Below are 16,539 nucleotides of genomic sequence, written 5' to 3' on the forward strand. Positions count from 1 at the left end.
ATATATTTACTGCCCTAACAAAATGCACCAAGGCACTGTTTGCAAACCCATCACTTGCTTGCAAACCCATGTAACAAAAAGATACAGACTGCTCTTTATCTCAGCAAAGGCCAGGGCCAAACACCTGGGAAGGAAATCCTGTAAAGCACTCACCAGGATTCCTTTGAGTGGTGAGGAATATCCCCGAGTGTCCCGGCCATGTGTGTGCCCACTTGCACACAGACTGGGAGAGCTGCCTCACTACCTGCTTTCTTGTTATTAGGCGAAGGCCTTATTAACATCATCGTTTTATATTGCTTATCTATTTATCTACAAATAAAACACGTACGTAGAAATATATACACGTGCAGGCATATGCAAGATATAAAATACATATATCTTTACCTTGCATATATTTTCTTACGAACAGAAAAGAATAAAGAGTAATGGAATAAAAACAGCAAAATAAATATTTCAACAACAGATTAAATTTCTGAATCATTACATTAAAGCAAACTGACAATTAACAAACTCATCTTAGTCATAGAGGAGCCTCAGGTGCTTTGGGCATAAAAGGCTGTAAACAATTCCAGTTACCTCTCATTATTCTCTACATTGCTGAAAGCAGGGAGTTTTTAAAAAAGCCACAAAGATGCAACTGCAAGCAGCTCTTTGTGCGTATAAAACTGGGGGACTGCTCAGTACTTCATGGTGATTTATGCTGAGGTGAAGCCCCACTGCTCAGTCCATGCAGTCAGATGGGATCAGGGGACAAACACATCTGTGGCTGGTGGCATGTAGGAAGCTCCTACGAGCAAGTAGAGGAGACCAACTCTTACAAGAGGGCAGATTGCTTATATTATTTAAATTCCACATTATTTCTGCTGTCAGTGCATTTTAGTTTCAGCTCCAGAAAAGGAGCTGTCTTAAGAAATACTTCATTCTTCACCGTTTTCCTGTTTTTTTAAAAATCTTTTTTTCTCTAATTTCTCTGAATTCTCAGGACCCAGGAGATTTAATTTTCTTCCTTTCCTAGATGGAAATATCTTCAAATACACAGCAATGTTCTCTACAGTTCCTTTTCCAGAAGAGAAACTTTCCATTTAAAATCCTTAGCTACAACTACAGCCACACGGTATTTACACTGAACTAAGGAACTGGCAGAAAGAAAAAGCATTTCCCTTATTTCCCCTGGAAATGGCAACCTTAGGAAAATGTCTATGGATGGTGACAGAGATTCTCTTGCTAGGTGTACCGGGAGGAACGAAAGCCTTTGCTTCCAGGAAATCTGGTGACAATTCTGGTGAAGATCCAGCAGTTGTGAGTTGAGAAGGTAAGACTGGGAAGAGCGAGGCTGCTCTTCCCCATGTGAGAATCCATCCTAACCTGTGGTGAACAAGGATGGTTCTGCCACGTCCCCTGGCAAGCAAGAGTGATGGGAAGCAGTAAGGCATGTGGCAGCACTGTGGAGGAATTCAGCCGAGAGAAGGCAGTGCTGGAGAAGGGACCAGCAGAACCAGGCTGTTCTCTGTGGTCTGCGAGCATTATTTGCTCAAGCAGCACGAGTGTGAATGACTGCCAAAACAGCGTGGCACCGGGAGCGGCTTCACCCGCTAGAGGATGATGGCCAGCGCTATATCCAGCTGGAAGAGGCAGCAGAGTAAGGCAGGACACAAGCAGACAGTGGGGCTGACTCCAACGGCATTGAGACTGTTCACCAGGCAGAAGGAAACATCTGGTTGAGCAAGGAGCTCAGACCACTACTTGTCTCACATAAAACCCAAACTGCCTTCCCTGTCGCTGTGACCAACCACTTCTGCGAGCCTGTAAGTGCAGTAGTGTCATATCACAAAGGGGAAATAAGTCCCATCTCTCTGCCTGCGACCCATATCTCTGTTACTGAGCAAACTTGCAGTTCTTGCTCAGGATCTGTCTGACAACTACTGGATTTTGTCTGATGGTTTTCAAATTATCCGCCTGCTCTTTTCCTGTGGGACTCAGAACACACGCTAAAATGGTCCAGAGAATAATAAACTATTTAGAATACAGTCCCATATAATCTCATCTGACCCAAGAGACGACGCTCTAATCTCTCTCTCCTGGCCCTATAAAAACCTAATAAATTTGTTGAAACACATAAAATGACATTCCACCCAAGGCAGATCTCCGTTTCAGTTTTAGAATTCCTCAACAGTGATCCTTAATTGTTTCATCAATGACTTTACTGAACAACTCTGCAGCCTCCCAGCATACAATAAATACCGTTTGCATATCTTTTAGATTAGAGGCTTCAGAAAGAGATTTCTTTTGAAATACTTCATTCACAAAGTATTTTACTTCATGTTTTTATTGCCATTGATTGTACTGCCTTCTGCCTCGCAAAGCTGAGTTTTCAGAACTGGAGGGTTATTTTTCCTGCTGTGTAGCCTCCCACTGAGGATGACAGTCCTCAGAGCGGAGTAATGCCTTATCCTGACTTTCCTCCAGAAATCAAACTTTACTAGGAGGTTTCTAAAGAAACAGAACTTTCATCTCCATCACTGTTGTTTGAGACTGGTGTCTTCTCCTTGAAGTACCACTACAGCTTAGAAGCACTTGGAAAAGAAAAGTGGGATAGACTATGCTTTGCAATAAATCCCACTAAGATACACTGAGCAGAGAGGTCCTTCAAGGCACAAGTTATAAGACCAAGCTATTGCCCCCTGAACACTTCTAGAAATAGGAATGGCTACGCTGCTCTGACACTAGCCAAAAACACTGCCACAACCTGACTTTGCATGAAAGAACGCCGCTTTAGCAAGACCCTGCAGCGCAGTAAGAAAAGAAGGTACATAAAAAAGGACATCTTTAGGTGTTTCTGAGAGCAGACTGGCAACACACAGGGGAAAATTCCCAGTAGTTTTCCCCTGAAAATTGCCATGCAGTCTCTGGCATTCCAGATCTCTCCGATCTTGGCCACTAGAACTTCACCATTCCCAAATTCTCAGCCAGACCTAACCTTCTCTTCTCCTGAGCAGTCCCAGTACACCTGTAAATCCATTTATTAAGGCATATGTGTGCTCCCTAGGCTGTGCTGCACTGTCTGGTTCACCTTTCTGGTCTTGTGCATGATGACCTGAGCAAAGCTTTGCTCCCCTAGAAAGTCTCTCTCCCTTTCACTCTACACTGAAACTTGTGCCAACAGGAACCCTGACCAGCCAGCTGGCACTTGCCAGGAGACTTCCTCTGCTTTTCACGTGAAAGCAGATTGCTGCATTAGCGCAAGGTGCAGTACCAACACACCTGTTCCATTCACAGGGATATGCAGACCCTGCAGAGGCAGGGGGATGCCCGAGCAGGTGGGAAACCCACCTTGAGAGGAACTCTAAAAGTTCGCTTGCATGGGAAGCAGAGCAACAGATTCAGCCTGGTTCTAAGAAAGAGATGAACTCGAGATGGAAGTCATTGTGCAGAAGAAAATCCTGCGACATAGAACAGGCTCCATTATCAGCAGATACTGCTAGGACAGAAAAATAAGGACAGAAACCCAAAATTCTTAACTGACAACAAACTGGGTGGCTTTGGCTCTCGCTTCAGCAGATCATGCTGAGTTGAGCATGGCTGAGATACAAGACATCTGTGCATCAGCACGGCTGGTGGCTTTGGGCAGAGGATGACTGAGGGGACTGCTCAATGCTCTTTCCAACCTTGTTCTCTATGAATATGGATCGGCAGATCCACATCTGAGTTGGCTTGTTGCAGTCAGCCTGAAGCAAACACTGAGGAACTTGGGGCTGTCTCAGTGAAACAGCCACATTTGTGAAATCTAGAAAAACATGGGTTGAGAAAGATTATGGCTACCAACAAAACAATAACTTGCTGGGTAAACATCAGGGAAAGAAAAGGATAATTTAAGTAAAAGGATTCAAGAACAAAGTGTTATAAACTAGCAACAAATAAATGTAGACTGGGAATTAGGAAAAGATTTCTAATAATTTAGAAAAATGAGAGGCTAGAACAGTGTTATAATGGTGGCAGAGGGCACAATATATCACTGCTGTTACATGGAGCACAATCTGTCTATGAAAGGGGTCATTATGGAAGGGGTTGCATGCTCGGACAGTGGAAAACATTCCAGCTCTGTGTTCCTCTACCTGTCAGCAATGCCTTCACACTGCTGCACATTAATGATGGGGTACAACTTCAACCTCACACACGTAGCTGTGTGCTCACCACTTCTGGAAGTGAAAAGTTTCTACCCCACCCATTTGGTGAATATGAAATTGAAGAGCCTAACTTCACTAAGTACGCGCACATTTACGTAAGCGTTGCTTAAGGTTTAATTTCTTTGATCCCTGCTTGGATGAGCAGTGCACAGAGAACCACAAAGCCTGAAAGAGGCACCTACAGAGAAGCCAAAACCCTCGCTCTTCCACAGACACATGGAGTTTAACCAGGAAGCCGAGTGCACTTAAGATATAACCATTTCCAGGAGTAGGCTTCAAAGTAGATACATTTCAACATCTGAAAATAACCATAAACTATTTTTATCTATTGTTCTACAGTAACAGTGTGCTCTCAGAGCACTAACAGATGATCACAAAGGAACTGGCTTAGAGTTTAGAAGTGTCCAACCAGCTCAGACTGCCTTGTGAGGAACAACTGACAAAAGCCTTGCCAGTGCCCTGCTTTGCCTTCTCAGACAGCTTATGAATAATGGTAAGGGAAGCCCTCTGAAGCTCCAGAATTTTTCATGTTCCTCTCCCAATATCCTACTTTCTTCACTTACAAAGCAGTGGGTATCTATGGGGAGAGCAAGCTTCACTTTTCTCCATGCATGATCATAAATTGCAAAGTCCCCCAAAGCAAAAGACTTACTGCCATCCCCATAAAAATGGAAATTTGACTCAGGATAGCTAAAGTAAGCTTTCTGCAATGCGAAGTAACAGAGCCAGGGTCCGGTTCTTGCTCAAAGGAATAGAAGGGTGGCATATTAATCTTAAACTATGGCAGTGCTGTAGAATTTCAAAACCTGAAATGATATATGCAGGAAAATGAGGAATTTCCACTAGGGACTGTAATTCATATATTATGGGAGAGATTAAACAATAATAAATTTTGGAGGGAAGTATTAATAGCTATGTGGGGCACAGTGAACCTGGCATTCCCTGAAGCCTGGAACTTTGTATACCCAACACTAAAAATGATTTGTGCGGGGGCAGATTACATTAGATGTTATTCTGACTATGACCAGTAACATACTGTAAGAGGTAAGAACTCAGCAAGAGAAAAAACTTCCTTCATAATTTAGAGCTGAACAGATAGGATAATGTTTGCCATTATGTCAAACGACAACCATCTCTGGGAAGAAGGAAGGAGATGACAGCACTTAGGATACTTCCCTTGCTCTTAGAGAACAGCTGACCACAACGGTCCTGAAAATCATTAGCAATGCTGCTGTGCATTCACACACAAGAGCTCCCACCCTAAGCTCTTTACAAATTGAGGCAGAGAAGCTCACTAAAGTGCTCACAGTGCAGCAAATATCTCAGCTTTGCCCTGGCTTTATAGCTCCTACAGTCCTGCCCTTCTCGAGTCCATCATCCTTCCTGAGGTTGATAATGGCATCCTTGCATGCTGAAGCCCTTGTTTTAGCCTTCATGTATGTCCACTCTAAAGATCAATTCTTTTGGCAAGACAAATAAAACCTCCATTCAAAGCAAGCTAAAGGTGAAAATTTTCCTGCATCTTAGCCAAATTAGTTAGACAATACCACATATCTATATGTTTTCCACAGTTATTTCTATGTTAGGAGGTCTCTCGGTGAACTACTCTGGGGAAAGAGAAGCGTGTGAGACAGCAACCATCTCATTGTTCAGAGAATTAGCACAGGACTGCCCAGCTTACAGCTGCCTCAAGAAATGATCCTTTATGAAGAGACATGAAATATTAGCGGAGGAGTTATGGGACACATTTAGAACCTGTTGACCATCTGACTAAAGCTCTTACCCAGTCTCATACCAGCAATTAATGTACTTCAAAAACAAAGAGAAAGAGATCTGCGGAGAGAAAAGCTGGGTGAAAACACATCCTGAAAGCTACCAAATTGGCCTGCACACCCAATACTCTCCTGGTGCAGCCACAGTGTGTGTCTCCATACAAGTTCCTCGAGATGCTGTGTGTACTGCGCGATGCTGAATTTCCCTGACTTACTGCACTGAATGCTGTAGTAAATGATTCCACAAAATCCAGTATAAATAGCAGAGTACAAGGTACAGCTGCCCCTGAGGAGCTTTAACTTATGCGCTGTCCCATAAAACTCCCAGGTAGGGAAATGAGTAAAAAACCTGAATGCTTTCTTATTCCATAACCCCTTTGTGGTAAAGCATTCTGCACTGAATGTTTCCATTGTTCAATACAGACGGGGGAAATAAGATTAGCTTGAGATGGAATAACCCATTTTCTCATGCCGTATGCTCTCTAGCCAACTCAAGCTTGCTGGTTTGGCAGAATTCAGGGAAAACAGCGGTTTTTTGAAGGCTGACAAAGTTTGGCACAAACACACGCATTCCATGCTATATCCTATCCTCAGGTGTTATATGTAGGGCTAATGTTCTCCCAGAGCATAAGAGAAAAAGCATATAAGAGCCCGATTTGCCATCTGAGTTGTGGCTTTGAACTGTAGCTTTGCTTTCACCAGTATTAGCAACCTGGTCCCTCATTTCTCCTCCGACTGGTCAGTGTAACAGGCAACTGCAGGTATTTTTCAAAGCTAACAAGTGCCACGCGACACACAGAATGATTAACTACAGTCATCACTCTGGAATCTTTAAGGAGGAAAAACACAGCTTAGAGAAAACGGATGCAAAGCAATTCCTAATGTGGTCTGAAACAGAGGGTAACTTGCAAAACATAACCCTTGACCCAAAAGTCTGGAGTTAAAACGTTGGTGGGTTACAGTTCCAGGCAGAGCAAGTGGTGTGGAAAACCCTGAAGACAGCATAGCCAGTGTTAGGTGAGGAGCAGAAGGATACAGAAACAACCTACAGGAAACATCTCAATCGTCTGTGCCCTGCAGAGCCATCTCTTGAGAGTATTTCACACATCTGAGCAGATAGTGGGAAGGTTGATCCTATGCCAAGCAGACAGCTTCTCTCTACACTGGGTTTCAGCTGAAGACATGCTCTCTTCTATCCAACAAACCACACTCAGGTTTTGCTGACCTATACATTGGTCAGAACGGTCATGGTGAAGATGAAGAGAATGCTGACAGCATGTCAAAGCGATAGTGGTGAAAGCTGCTGCAGCAACAGCCAGAGTATTACTGGGACTGCAAGTTGGTGCTTGGAGAGCTGGAGAAGGGAGACACAATTAAGATGGAAAAAGAAAACAACAGGGCAGGGTTGGCTCTTTCTTCTCCGGGTGATATTGGCTTCTCAAACTGTTAGTTGAGGTTTAGCTTACACAAAAGCAATCTCAAAGCCAGTGTTGCTAGCACAGGACTCAAAGCCTTGGTAGCTGACTACTGCTTTGCTTTGCAAAATAATCCAGGAAATGATATATAAAATCCTCTGCCTGAATTGGCTGCTACCTGGATCGGGAACTAACGCACTGAATGCTATTGCTGGGCTTGCAGTTTCTCCTGGTCCCCTTACCAGCAGCCCACCATGATGGCACGCTACTGCGGAGGGGTATCCCTTGCTATAAGACCACAGGAAGTTTTCTTCCGTCCAACTCCTGCCTCATTCAACATAAAGGACAGTTGTTAAAATAGAATCACCTGGATTTAGCTTCTGAAGACAAGCATTCAATGCATCTACAAAGGTTTTATATGTAATATAAGATACAGTGCACAAAAAATATTTCCTCTTGTATTTTGAGATGCCTTCAGGGAATCAGAATTTAATTCAGTATGAATGTTTAAAGATAACATAACTACACCTTACCCAATAAATAAGACATGCATTGCTTTATGATTTGCTGAACGTCTTTTTTTCAGTAAAAAGCATGAATCTCTCTAATCATGTTGCCCAACTGAATGTAGAAATAAATTCTGAAGATCATGTGTTCACTTTGTTGCATGTTCCAGTACCTGAAGGGGCTACAAGAAAGCTGGGGAGGGCCTTTTTACAAAGGTTGGATGGGCCTTGGGCAGCCTGATCCAGTGTCCCTGCCCATCGCAGAGGGGTTGGAACTGGATGGGCTTTGAGGTCCCTTCCAACCCAAACCATTCTATGATTCTACGTGTGGCCAGCATTTTACAGGGGCACACAGATAATGAGTAATTGTGTTAACCTGGAGAGCAGAACGAATACCTTGGACAGAAGAAACTTTGGATGAATCTCTAAAGCACTTAAATTTCAGCAAGACTCCTTAAATGTGCACAACACTCTCAAATTCCAAATGTAACCCTCAAGGAACACATGCATAAATTATAATATATCCACTGGGGAAATCTCTGAAATCCTACAAAAAAGGGGTAAATACACTTTAGGGGGCAGTCTGCTCAAATGTCTGCTCTTAAAAACAATTTCAAATCAGGAATAATTAATGGGAGAATTGCAGTTAGTGCTTAGATATTATTAAAGAGGAAAAAACCAACAATAATTTCTATATGCTGTCATTACTGTGTAGAGAATAGAAAGGATTATCATTTGAATACGTCTGGCTGAGTTTTTTCTCTTAATCCTTTTGATTAAAGTACTTCTGTGCCTGGAATTGTAAGGTGTCTGACCAAAATAAAAATACCATGCAAATATCTAATTCAAATATATTCACGTACTGCTCATCTACCATAATAATCAAGGTCAGAAGTCCAAGGAAGACTAACATATCACTAAGACAGAAAGTGTTGTCTACTCTGGAATATTTCATTAACTGAGATCAGGACGCATTCTGCACTCAACTGTAAAGGTTGGTGGATCATAGGGGAAAAAAAAAAACCAACTATGTCTTTTCTAAAAATACTTCTGTTCTGGCACTTGAACCAGGAAAATACAACTGTCGACATTCCCCTGAACCACACACCTGCCCAACCCATGGCTCATGATCACCCACAGGACCGTTCTGCACCACAGTCATTTAGCACTTGCACATCCGAGCAGAGCTGCCTACACAGTGCATCACTCCTTTCTGGCACCAGAGCTGCCCTGTCCAAGCACAGTTTGTCTCTCCAGCACGAGCAGTTTTAAGAAACCAGGTGAAAGCATAGCCTCTAGACAAGGCAAGCGTCACAGCTGATGCATGGGTCTTCTCTAAAGCACAGAAATGCAAGTGGCCAAAGACCAAAACCATTTTTCAAAGTTCTTCTCAATTTCCCTGCTTTTCCCTCTGAGTGATTAGGATTAGTCAGTTCTGATTTGGTTGCTGCTTCCTCAGTGTTTGATAGATAAAACCATGAGAGCACTGGGAAGGTCCAGCATCTTCTTACCAAGTCATTTTACTGACTGTGTTCAGAATCTGTTTGTAAATACAACAGCTCCTGCCACTTCAAATCAGATGCCGCCTCTTTTAAAAAACAGGAAAATGCAGCCTTGAGAGAAAGTAATGAATTCACTGGCAGAATGAAAGTTTTTAGTAGGTTCAATAACCTGTGTAAAAGACCAGCTGGGGAGCAGCATGCAGGTAGCACTCACCTCGTGGAGGTCGCAACTCAGTAATGTTCTCGGTGGCTTCATCGTCCGAATCTTCCGTTGCTACCACCTTGTACCTGTTGCTGCTGTGTTTGTTCAGTACATGTGGGACCTGAAGCGCAGCCTCTCTCTCTGCAGCCAGATCCAAATCCTGCTGAGCAAGGTGGGCCCTCAGTTGCCTGATTTCAAACTAGAGGAAAAAACAACACCACATACTGATGTCATATAAGCATGGCCAGAAGTCTATATTCTACCACTGGAGACCTATTACTCAGTTTATTACTAAACCACTACAAACTGGTGACAGTAAATACAATGTAGTCGAGCCAGGATGCGAGTCCAAGCTGCTGATGCTCTCCCAGAGCCCAAGCGAGCTGAACCACTGTTCGCATAATCTAAAAATAATGCTGGTCTTCTATTTTGTACATGTCTGCATCCATATGACTTTGGACAACTTTTAACAGATCAAACCGCTAAATCAAATGGAACATGTACAGAAGACCACTCTTAACAGGCATTGAAGCATTTATGTTCATGACAAATGTCCCTAATCTGCCAGACTCTGTAACAATTCCCTGTAAGATTTTGTAGGATTTCTGTGGAGAGAGTCTCTCTAAATGGCACCCAGAATGGTCCTCTCCCAAGGAGGAAAGAGGCAAGAGAGAGGGACGCTACAGTCCTCTTCCAGCTTGAAATCTTCTGTACTCAACAGCACGTACAAAATCCTGTTTTGGGGTGCCATGTTTCTGGCCACTCCCTTCAAATACATGAGCCATGGCAGTTAATGACTTTCTGGAATCAGGAGAATTTGCCTTATGACTGGTGTCATAAAACACAAAAAGACAGAAACTACCAGGTACAATCTGATTGATGGACACAGCATATTGTCTTCCACATGCAAGAAATAGAATAATTTTTCTGCAGAGGTTGTAGAGACCCTCCAAACTTTTATACAAGCACTCCAAGACCCCACAGTCCTCGTCTGCCATCCAGCACTGCTATGGGGCTGTGTTGCAGAGGGCTTCTCTTCTTCAGACTCAAATTTTTAAGATCAGTAGTACAGCAGTAACCAAGTCATGTCTAATTATAGAGTCTGAGAGGGAAAAGCAAATGAGGCGAATAATAGGCTACGGCATTCAAAATTTAGCATTGCTGGGCCTCCCATAGTTCAGGGTCTGAAAAGCCATCAGAGAGCGCGATTCTACGGCGAGCCGCACTGCACCTGTCACTCCGCATTTACAACAGAGATGGAATCAGCACCCGATGCTTGAAAACTGGTGTGGAACAGCATGTAGGCTAAATGAATCTGGTTCTGGCTCTTGCCTCTTAGATGCTGACTCAAACCTACTTTGCTGTCAGATTTTGGAATCCATCAGTGGACCGAGTTTGTTCCGCTGCAGTCCACACCGGACACAGCGCAAAGCCCAGGCACACTGCAGAGCCTCCAAGCTGCGTTTGCGGCTGGAGGGAAAACAAGACAGAGTCTCTGCAGATTTTCGAAAGAAAAAAAGAGGAAAGAAGGCATCCAGATTACCACATCTGGAGACTAGCTGCTTTCCAGAGCATAAAGGAAGGAACGACAATAGCTGGAAGACCCACTGCAAATCTAGAGAGCAAAAGGGCAGTGTAAGCTTTCCAGATTATGTTTGAAACCCCTCCTGTAGGGATCTACACAGAAAAGCACACAGGTTTTCCACTCTTGCAATCGGTGGGCAGAGGTCTGGCTCCAGCAGACAGCCCACTGCACAAAATGCTCCCTGTTGTTAACCAAAAGGCCTCTGGCAGTGGCAGTCAGAGGAGTTGGGTAGTATCAGCAAATACCAAAATACAGCCCTGCTCCTTGATGCCTCCAATGAAACCTCCACGGCAGAATCCTGGCAGTTGGCGTTGCGTTAACTCATCAGGAAGGAAGAAATAAACTGGGAGTGCTAACTCGCTCCCCGCTCAGCCATAAGCATCCTGAGGCTTAAGGCACCCGTGCCAGTCCAGCAGTGCCTGCATGAATGCGTCATTCAGCCGTGGCAGGACTGTCTGGGGTTCAACTTCACAAGACAGAGAACTTCAGGTTTTATCCTTCACTTGAAAGAAAAAGAAATCCCAAAATATCTTACATTTCATCTTTAAAGGGAGAAGGATACTCTTTCAGACACTCCCTTGGTTTAAAAGAAGAAAGGTACTCAAACATGATAGGCAAAAAATAAATCTGGAGATTTTTTAAAAAATAATATTTCCTAACCACATCTACTTGCCTTAAAAACATTCCTGTGTCAGAAAAAGAAATATTGCCACTAAAACGCTTAAATCTGGCAGGATATGGGTTTTTCCCTTCATGGAAGAGAAAAGAATTAGCAGGTATATTATAATACAAATAGATAAAACTACCTAAATAACAGCTCAATAATTGTATTTCTGCATCACACCCAATTCAACCAGCTTAAGCATTGACAGAGATTGGCCGAATCTGTTCACAATCAAAAGACTGAAGGGAATCACTGCATTTTACATAAGTGGAAAAGGAAGCGTATTAGTTATCTGTCCCAATACAGTAAAACTACGGCAAAAATGGGGGAAGAGACCAGACTTTCTTATGTCCACTTACATGTTCCAATCAATAAACAAAGCATTTCAAAATATCCACAGATTATTGCCAGTCTTCAAAATTTCCATGTCTAGTCACCATCCAGTTTTTAATAATGAGTTCATAAATTTTACTGTTTCGTACTGCTCCGCCAACAACCTATGAATAGCCTGGCATGTTGGCCCACGCAGCAGTCTGCAACCATTGCCAGGATCACCGTGCTGGATCACACTTTGTCCAAAGGATTCTTTATTTCTGATTTATGTAGGACAAATTACTACTATAGCTGCATCCCAGCCACCCAGACCTCAGGGGAAACTAGCATCCACAGAGAAAACGAGTAGCACAGTTGTTCAGGCAAACAGCTACTACTGTAGAAACAGAAGAGGCTTTGCTGCCATCGTATGTTTGAAAGACAGAAAGACATGCTTTGCCCACAGCAGCAGAGGAAGCACCTGCTTAGAAAGAGAACGCAAATATCACATTTGAGCAGAAACTGAAACCCAGATCTGATGTTTTGGCTCGTGCAATGCTTCCCTCATCCAGTGCCTAGGGATGAGAGCGTATGCAGGACCTGCAACTTTTTAAGGGATATGTGAATCCTCTTTTATTGCTAGCTGCAAACACAATCCACGTGCTTGCCTAATTCTCAGCTCGGTGCTGAGCTAGTTCAGCTGGTCTAAAATCAAGAACTGAAGACGAGATTGGATTGATACGGGGATTGGATTCCTAGACACAGTAAAGCAGCATAGCGTTCTGGACTTCAACATCATGTGCAAGGTGAACAATAGCACACAGATGTTCAGAAGGATAACAGCAGAACCCAATGTTGCCTACAAAACCACGCAGCTGCAGCTGGTGAACACGGGCTCTCCCTCCCACTTTTCCATTACCTCAGATGGTCAGCTTCCAGATCCTACTCATGTTTGCCCCAAGGCGTATGTAGTCATTAAAAGAGTGGAAAGCTGGAATGAAATACTGGTGTGTCTGTGACTGTCATGTTTTCTATTGACAGAGAAGAGGGTATTAGCTGTTGTTATGGTGTTTGTCTCACTCCCATGTTCACTGTTACTTCTGCAACAGATCCTTCTCTACATCATGTTCCCTAGGGATGCAAAACTGTAACTGTTACAGACACAGAGCACAAGACAGAGCCACAACCCAACTCAATATACTGCATCCAAATACAAACTCAAACTCTCTAAGCCTCCAGCAGGTTTATAAAGGGAGTGGGCGGGATGGAAAAAAACCACCATTTAACATGAGGACTGATTTAAAAAAATGAAAGGACATTAAAAAAATATATAGGCAAGTTAAACAAGAAACAGAGTTTTTACTCACAAAAGGCATGCATCCCTCCCAGGACATCCATTCAACATTGATTGTTTCCAATTATTACTTAAACTTTATCCCAAGATATTGTAGAAGCTTCAATACAGCTTTGGCCACTAAAAGTAACCCACTAAAAACAAAGGTTAGGCCTAAGAGAAGTGGGTGTTGCTTATGGATGTAACTCAACAAGAGACCACATGAGCAAATTATGTCGTAGGTGCTTATATCTATTGAAGATTATATTGAACAGTGACCTCAGGCAGTTCTAATGTGCAAAAGAGTTAATGAGATTGCTCTGACTGCATGTCATGCAGTCCAGGGCAGGTTAAATAAATCATTAAAAGGTATAAAATATAACAGCCTTTTTAAGTAAAAAATCTGGGCCAAGTTAAACACACGAAATTTCTATTTGCTGTAGGAGCCAATGCAGCCGCCTGAATGTAGACCTAGGCCTCTCGTACTGAGGGAGAGCTGCACTGAGAAAACCAGGTTTCATATTTGCCAGTAGACTGTCCCTCCTTCAGACTGCAAGAAAGGATGGACATCATACATATCATGAAGAAAAAAGAGCATACAATCTTATACACATGTTTTGATTAGTTTAAATTAAGACTTACTCATTGGTATCAGCTCTGTGTTATGAACCATGCAAACCTCAGGAAGCACTGTGGGCAATGCTGTTGTTTGGAAGATAATTTGCTGTGATCAAGGAGGCTGAGGCAAACCATTTCCTGACTCAAGATAATTACAAACTGAGCAAGGACACCTATGATATTCATTATCTTTAATCACACGCGCTTTGGTAGCTTAAGGTAGGTTCCTTTAACAATAACTTCCTTACACACTTTGCAATGGAAAAAGTGTATTTTAAAACTTCATAGAATCACAGCACAATCTAGGCCTGAAATGGACCGGTGAGGGTTATCTAGCCTAACACCCTGCTCAAAGCAACTCCATCTAGCCCTGGTTGCTAAAAGCTTGTCCTGACAAGCTTTAAGTATCTTAAGGGTTGTTTATACCACAACCTCCCTGGCATCTTGCTCCAGTGTCTGACTCTCATCCTAGTGAAAAAGTTTCATCTCAGGAGTTTTGCACATTCCAAGCTCCTATACTGTCACTGTGCCCCTCTGAGAAGAGCCTGGCTACACCCTCCCACGAGGGAGCTGAAGACAACGTTATAGGTGTAATATATGCAGCTAAAGTGAAAATAAAGTTATTAGCAAGAAAAAGGGAGATACAGCCTATGTCATAGAAGAACAAGTAACCTGATAGTCAGGCATGAAGAGTAAATTCATTTACGGTAAATCTAAACTTATTTAGTGTCTTCTAAGCTTGTTATGGTGCCCTCCTATAGCACAAACTTAGCAATGTTCTGGCAGGAAAAAAAACAGGAAGAACTAGGGAGCACAGCTGTACACTTCCTCACCCAAAGAACACATTCGGTGACTGTTTTTATAAGCAGGTAAAATGACAGAGACCTATCAGAGTTCCACATAACATCTGAATTTACACACTTGGTTTTACAAAATGTGCCACCCATCCTATCACATATTTTACAACATGCATATAAGACTCAAAATGGACTTAGTGAATCATGGAGTACTTCTCTTTAATGGTCTAACAACAGAGTATGACTGACACAGCTTCCGAGAGACCAATGAACATTTCAGCCAGACACTTGTGCCCAATGCAGGAGCAATAACTTTGCTCAATTCTATTAGTGCTGTCTGTACAGAACGCCCTCCCCTAAAACTCATCTGCCACTGGGATACAATCCAATGTTTATTTCCATTAGTTTAGCCATTGTTGGTAACAATAAAAATCAGGAGACAGTTGCAAACTAATGATTTATGGGCAGGAATGAAACACAGGACGACCTTGGCTGCCTTCCATTCACCAAGAAAATGACTGGTAGTTAGAAATAAATTAAAATTATTGCAAAAGGATAACATAACTTATTTCTCCGATAGGTAATTTTACCAGCTAAATAGCCCTGTCATTAAACTAGCAGCTGTTGTACAAATTATATTCCAAGATTAAAAAAAAAATAAATTATAGCTTCCATAGTTGTTGCAGCTTTGAGAATGATGAAAAACCCAATTCTATAGGAGCTGACAGAAAAGGAGCTCTTGTGATAATGCTAAACATAGTCTTGGCTGGACCGTACTCAGCTGAATGACTTACAAAAGTTAAGCAGAAAACATTGTGTAAGTAGATGTAACATGAGAAATGGAAATTCCTTTAGAGGTGATTCCAGAGGATAAAAGCAATCCTCCTTGACTAGAATTTGCCTTGTTAATATAACTTTGGAGTTCCATTTTGCAATTTAATTAAAGTTATTCTGATAAAACAACACTGTCAGCAATACATAATATATAAAATATACTCTGTTCATATTTTGGACAGTAATTGCAGTGAGACTTTCCTATCTTTTACCTTTACCCACTTTTAGAAATCCTGTTACTGTGATGTGTAATGCTTCTTACATTTTGTGAAGTCCTGTACATCCATCTCAGTCCTTTCAATATTTTCTGCCTCTGACTGCCCTCGTGCTCCACTCCTTTTTCATGATTTCTTCCTTGGGTAATGGAGAATAAATAAAACGGCAAACTATTCAAACAGTTTCAGTACTACAGAGAATGAAGCAGTGGTCAATGCAACTATAATTCATAAAATATATCCTGTTTTTCAGATGTATGTCTAGCCAAAAATCAACATCTGGAAAGATTTTTCACATTTGCAAAAGTACATCTCCAATGTCATTCGGGAATGGAAGTGTACTTTATAGTTGTGATACCCTATCACCGGCCAAAAGAATACACAATTGACAAAAGAAATGGAATTCAAAAAGTGAGATGAAGGGAGGCTGCATCTTTCCTGCCTTTTTTTTTTTTTTTTTAAAAGCAGGAGCTCCATTTTTGCCTGTCAAGTGTTAATAAGTACCAGCTTTAAAATAGGAGGGCATGGGACTTCTCAGAGAACTATCCTCAAATTATTTTTGCTTTAAATCCTGAATAAACCAGGCTTATTTTTGTTTCC

General features: G+C 42.3%; 1 protein-coding gene across 5 annotated transcripts in view; it reads right to left on the reverse strand.

Annotated features, from left to right (window-relative positions):
• TMEM266 (transmembrane protein 266) overlaps positions 1 to 16,539 on the reverse strand; it is a 99,904-nt gene that overhangs the window by 8,740 nt on the left and 74,625 nt on the right. For all 5 annotated transcript variants that reach the window (XM_054077642.1, XM_054077643.1, XM_054077645.1 and 2 more), the window contains one exon: positions 9,594 to 9,780. In XM_054077642.1, coding sequence (XP_053933617.1) covers positions 9,594 to 9,780 — 187 coding nt within the window. The remainder of the gene's footprint in view (positions 1 to 9,593; positions 9,781 to 16,539) is intronic.

Source organism: Cuculus canorus, chromosome 12, assembly GCF_017976375.1.
Source record: "Cuculus canorus isolate bCucCan1 chromosome 12, bCucCan1.pri, whole genome shotgun sequence".
Taxonomy (NCBI): Eukaryota; Metazoa; Chordata; class Aves; order Cuculiformes; family Cuculidae; genus Cuculus; species Cuculus canorus.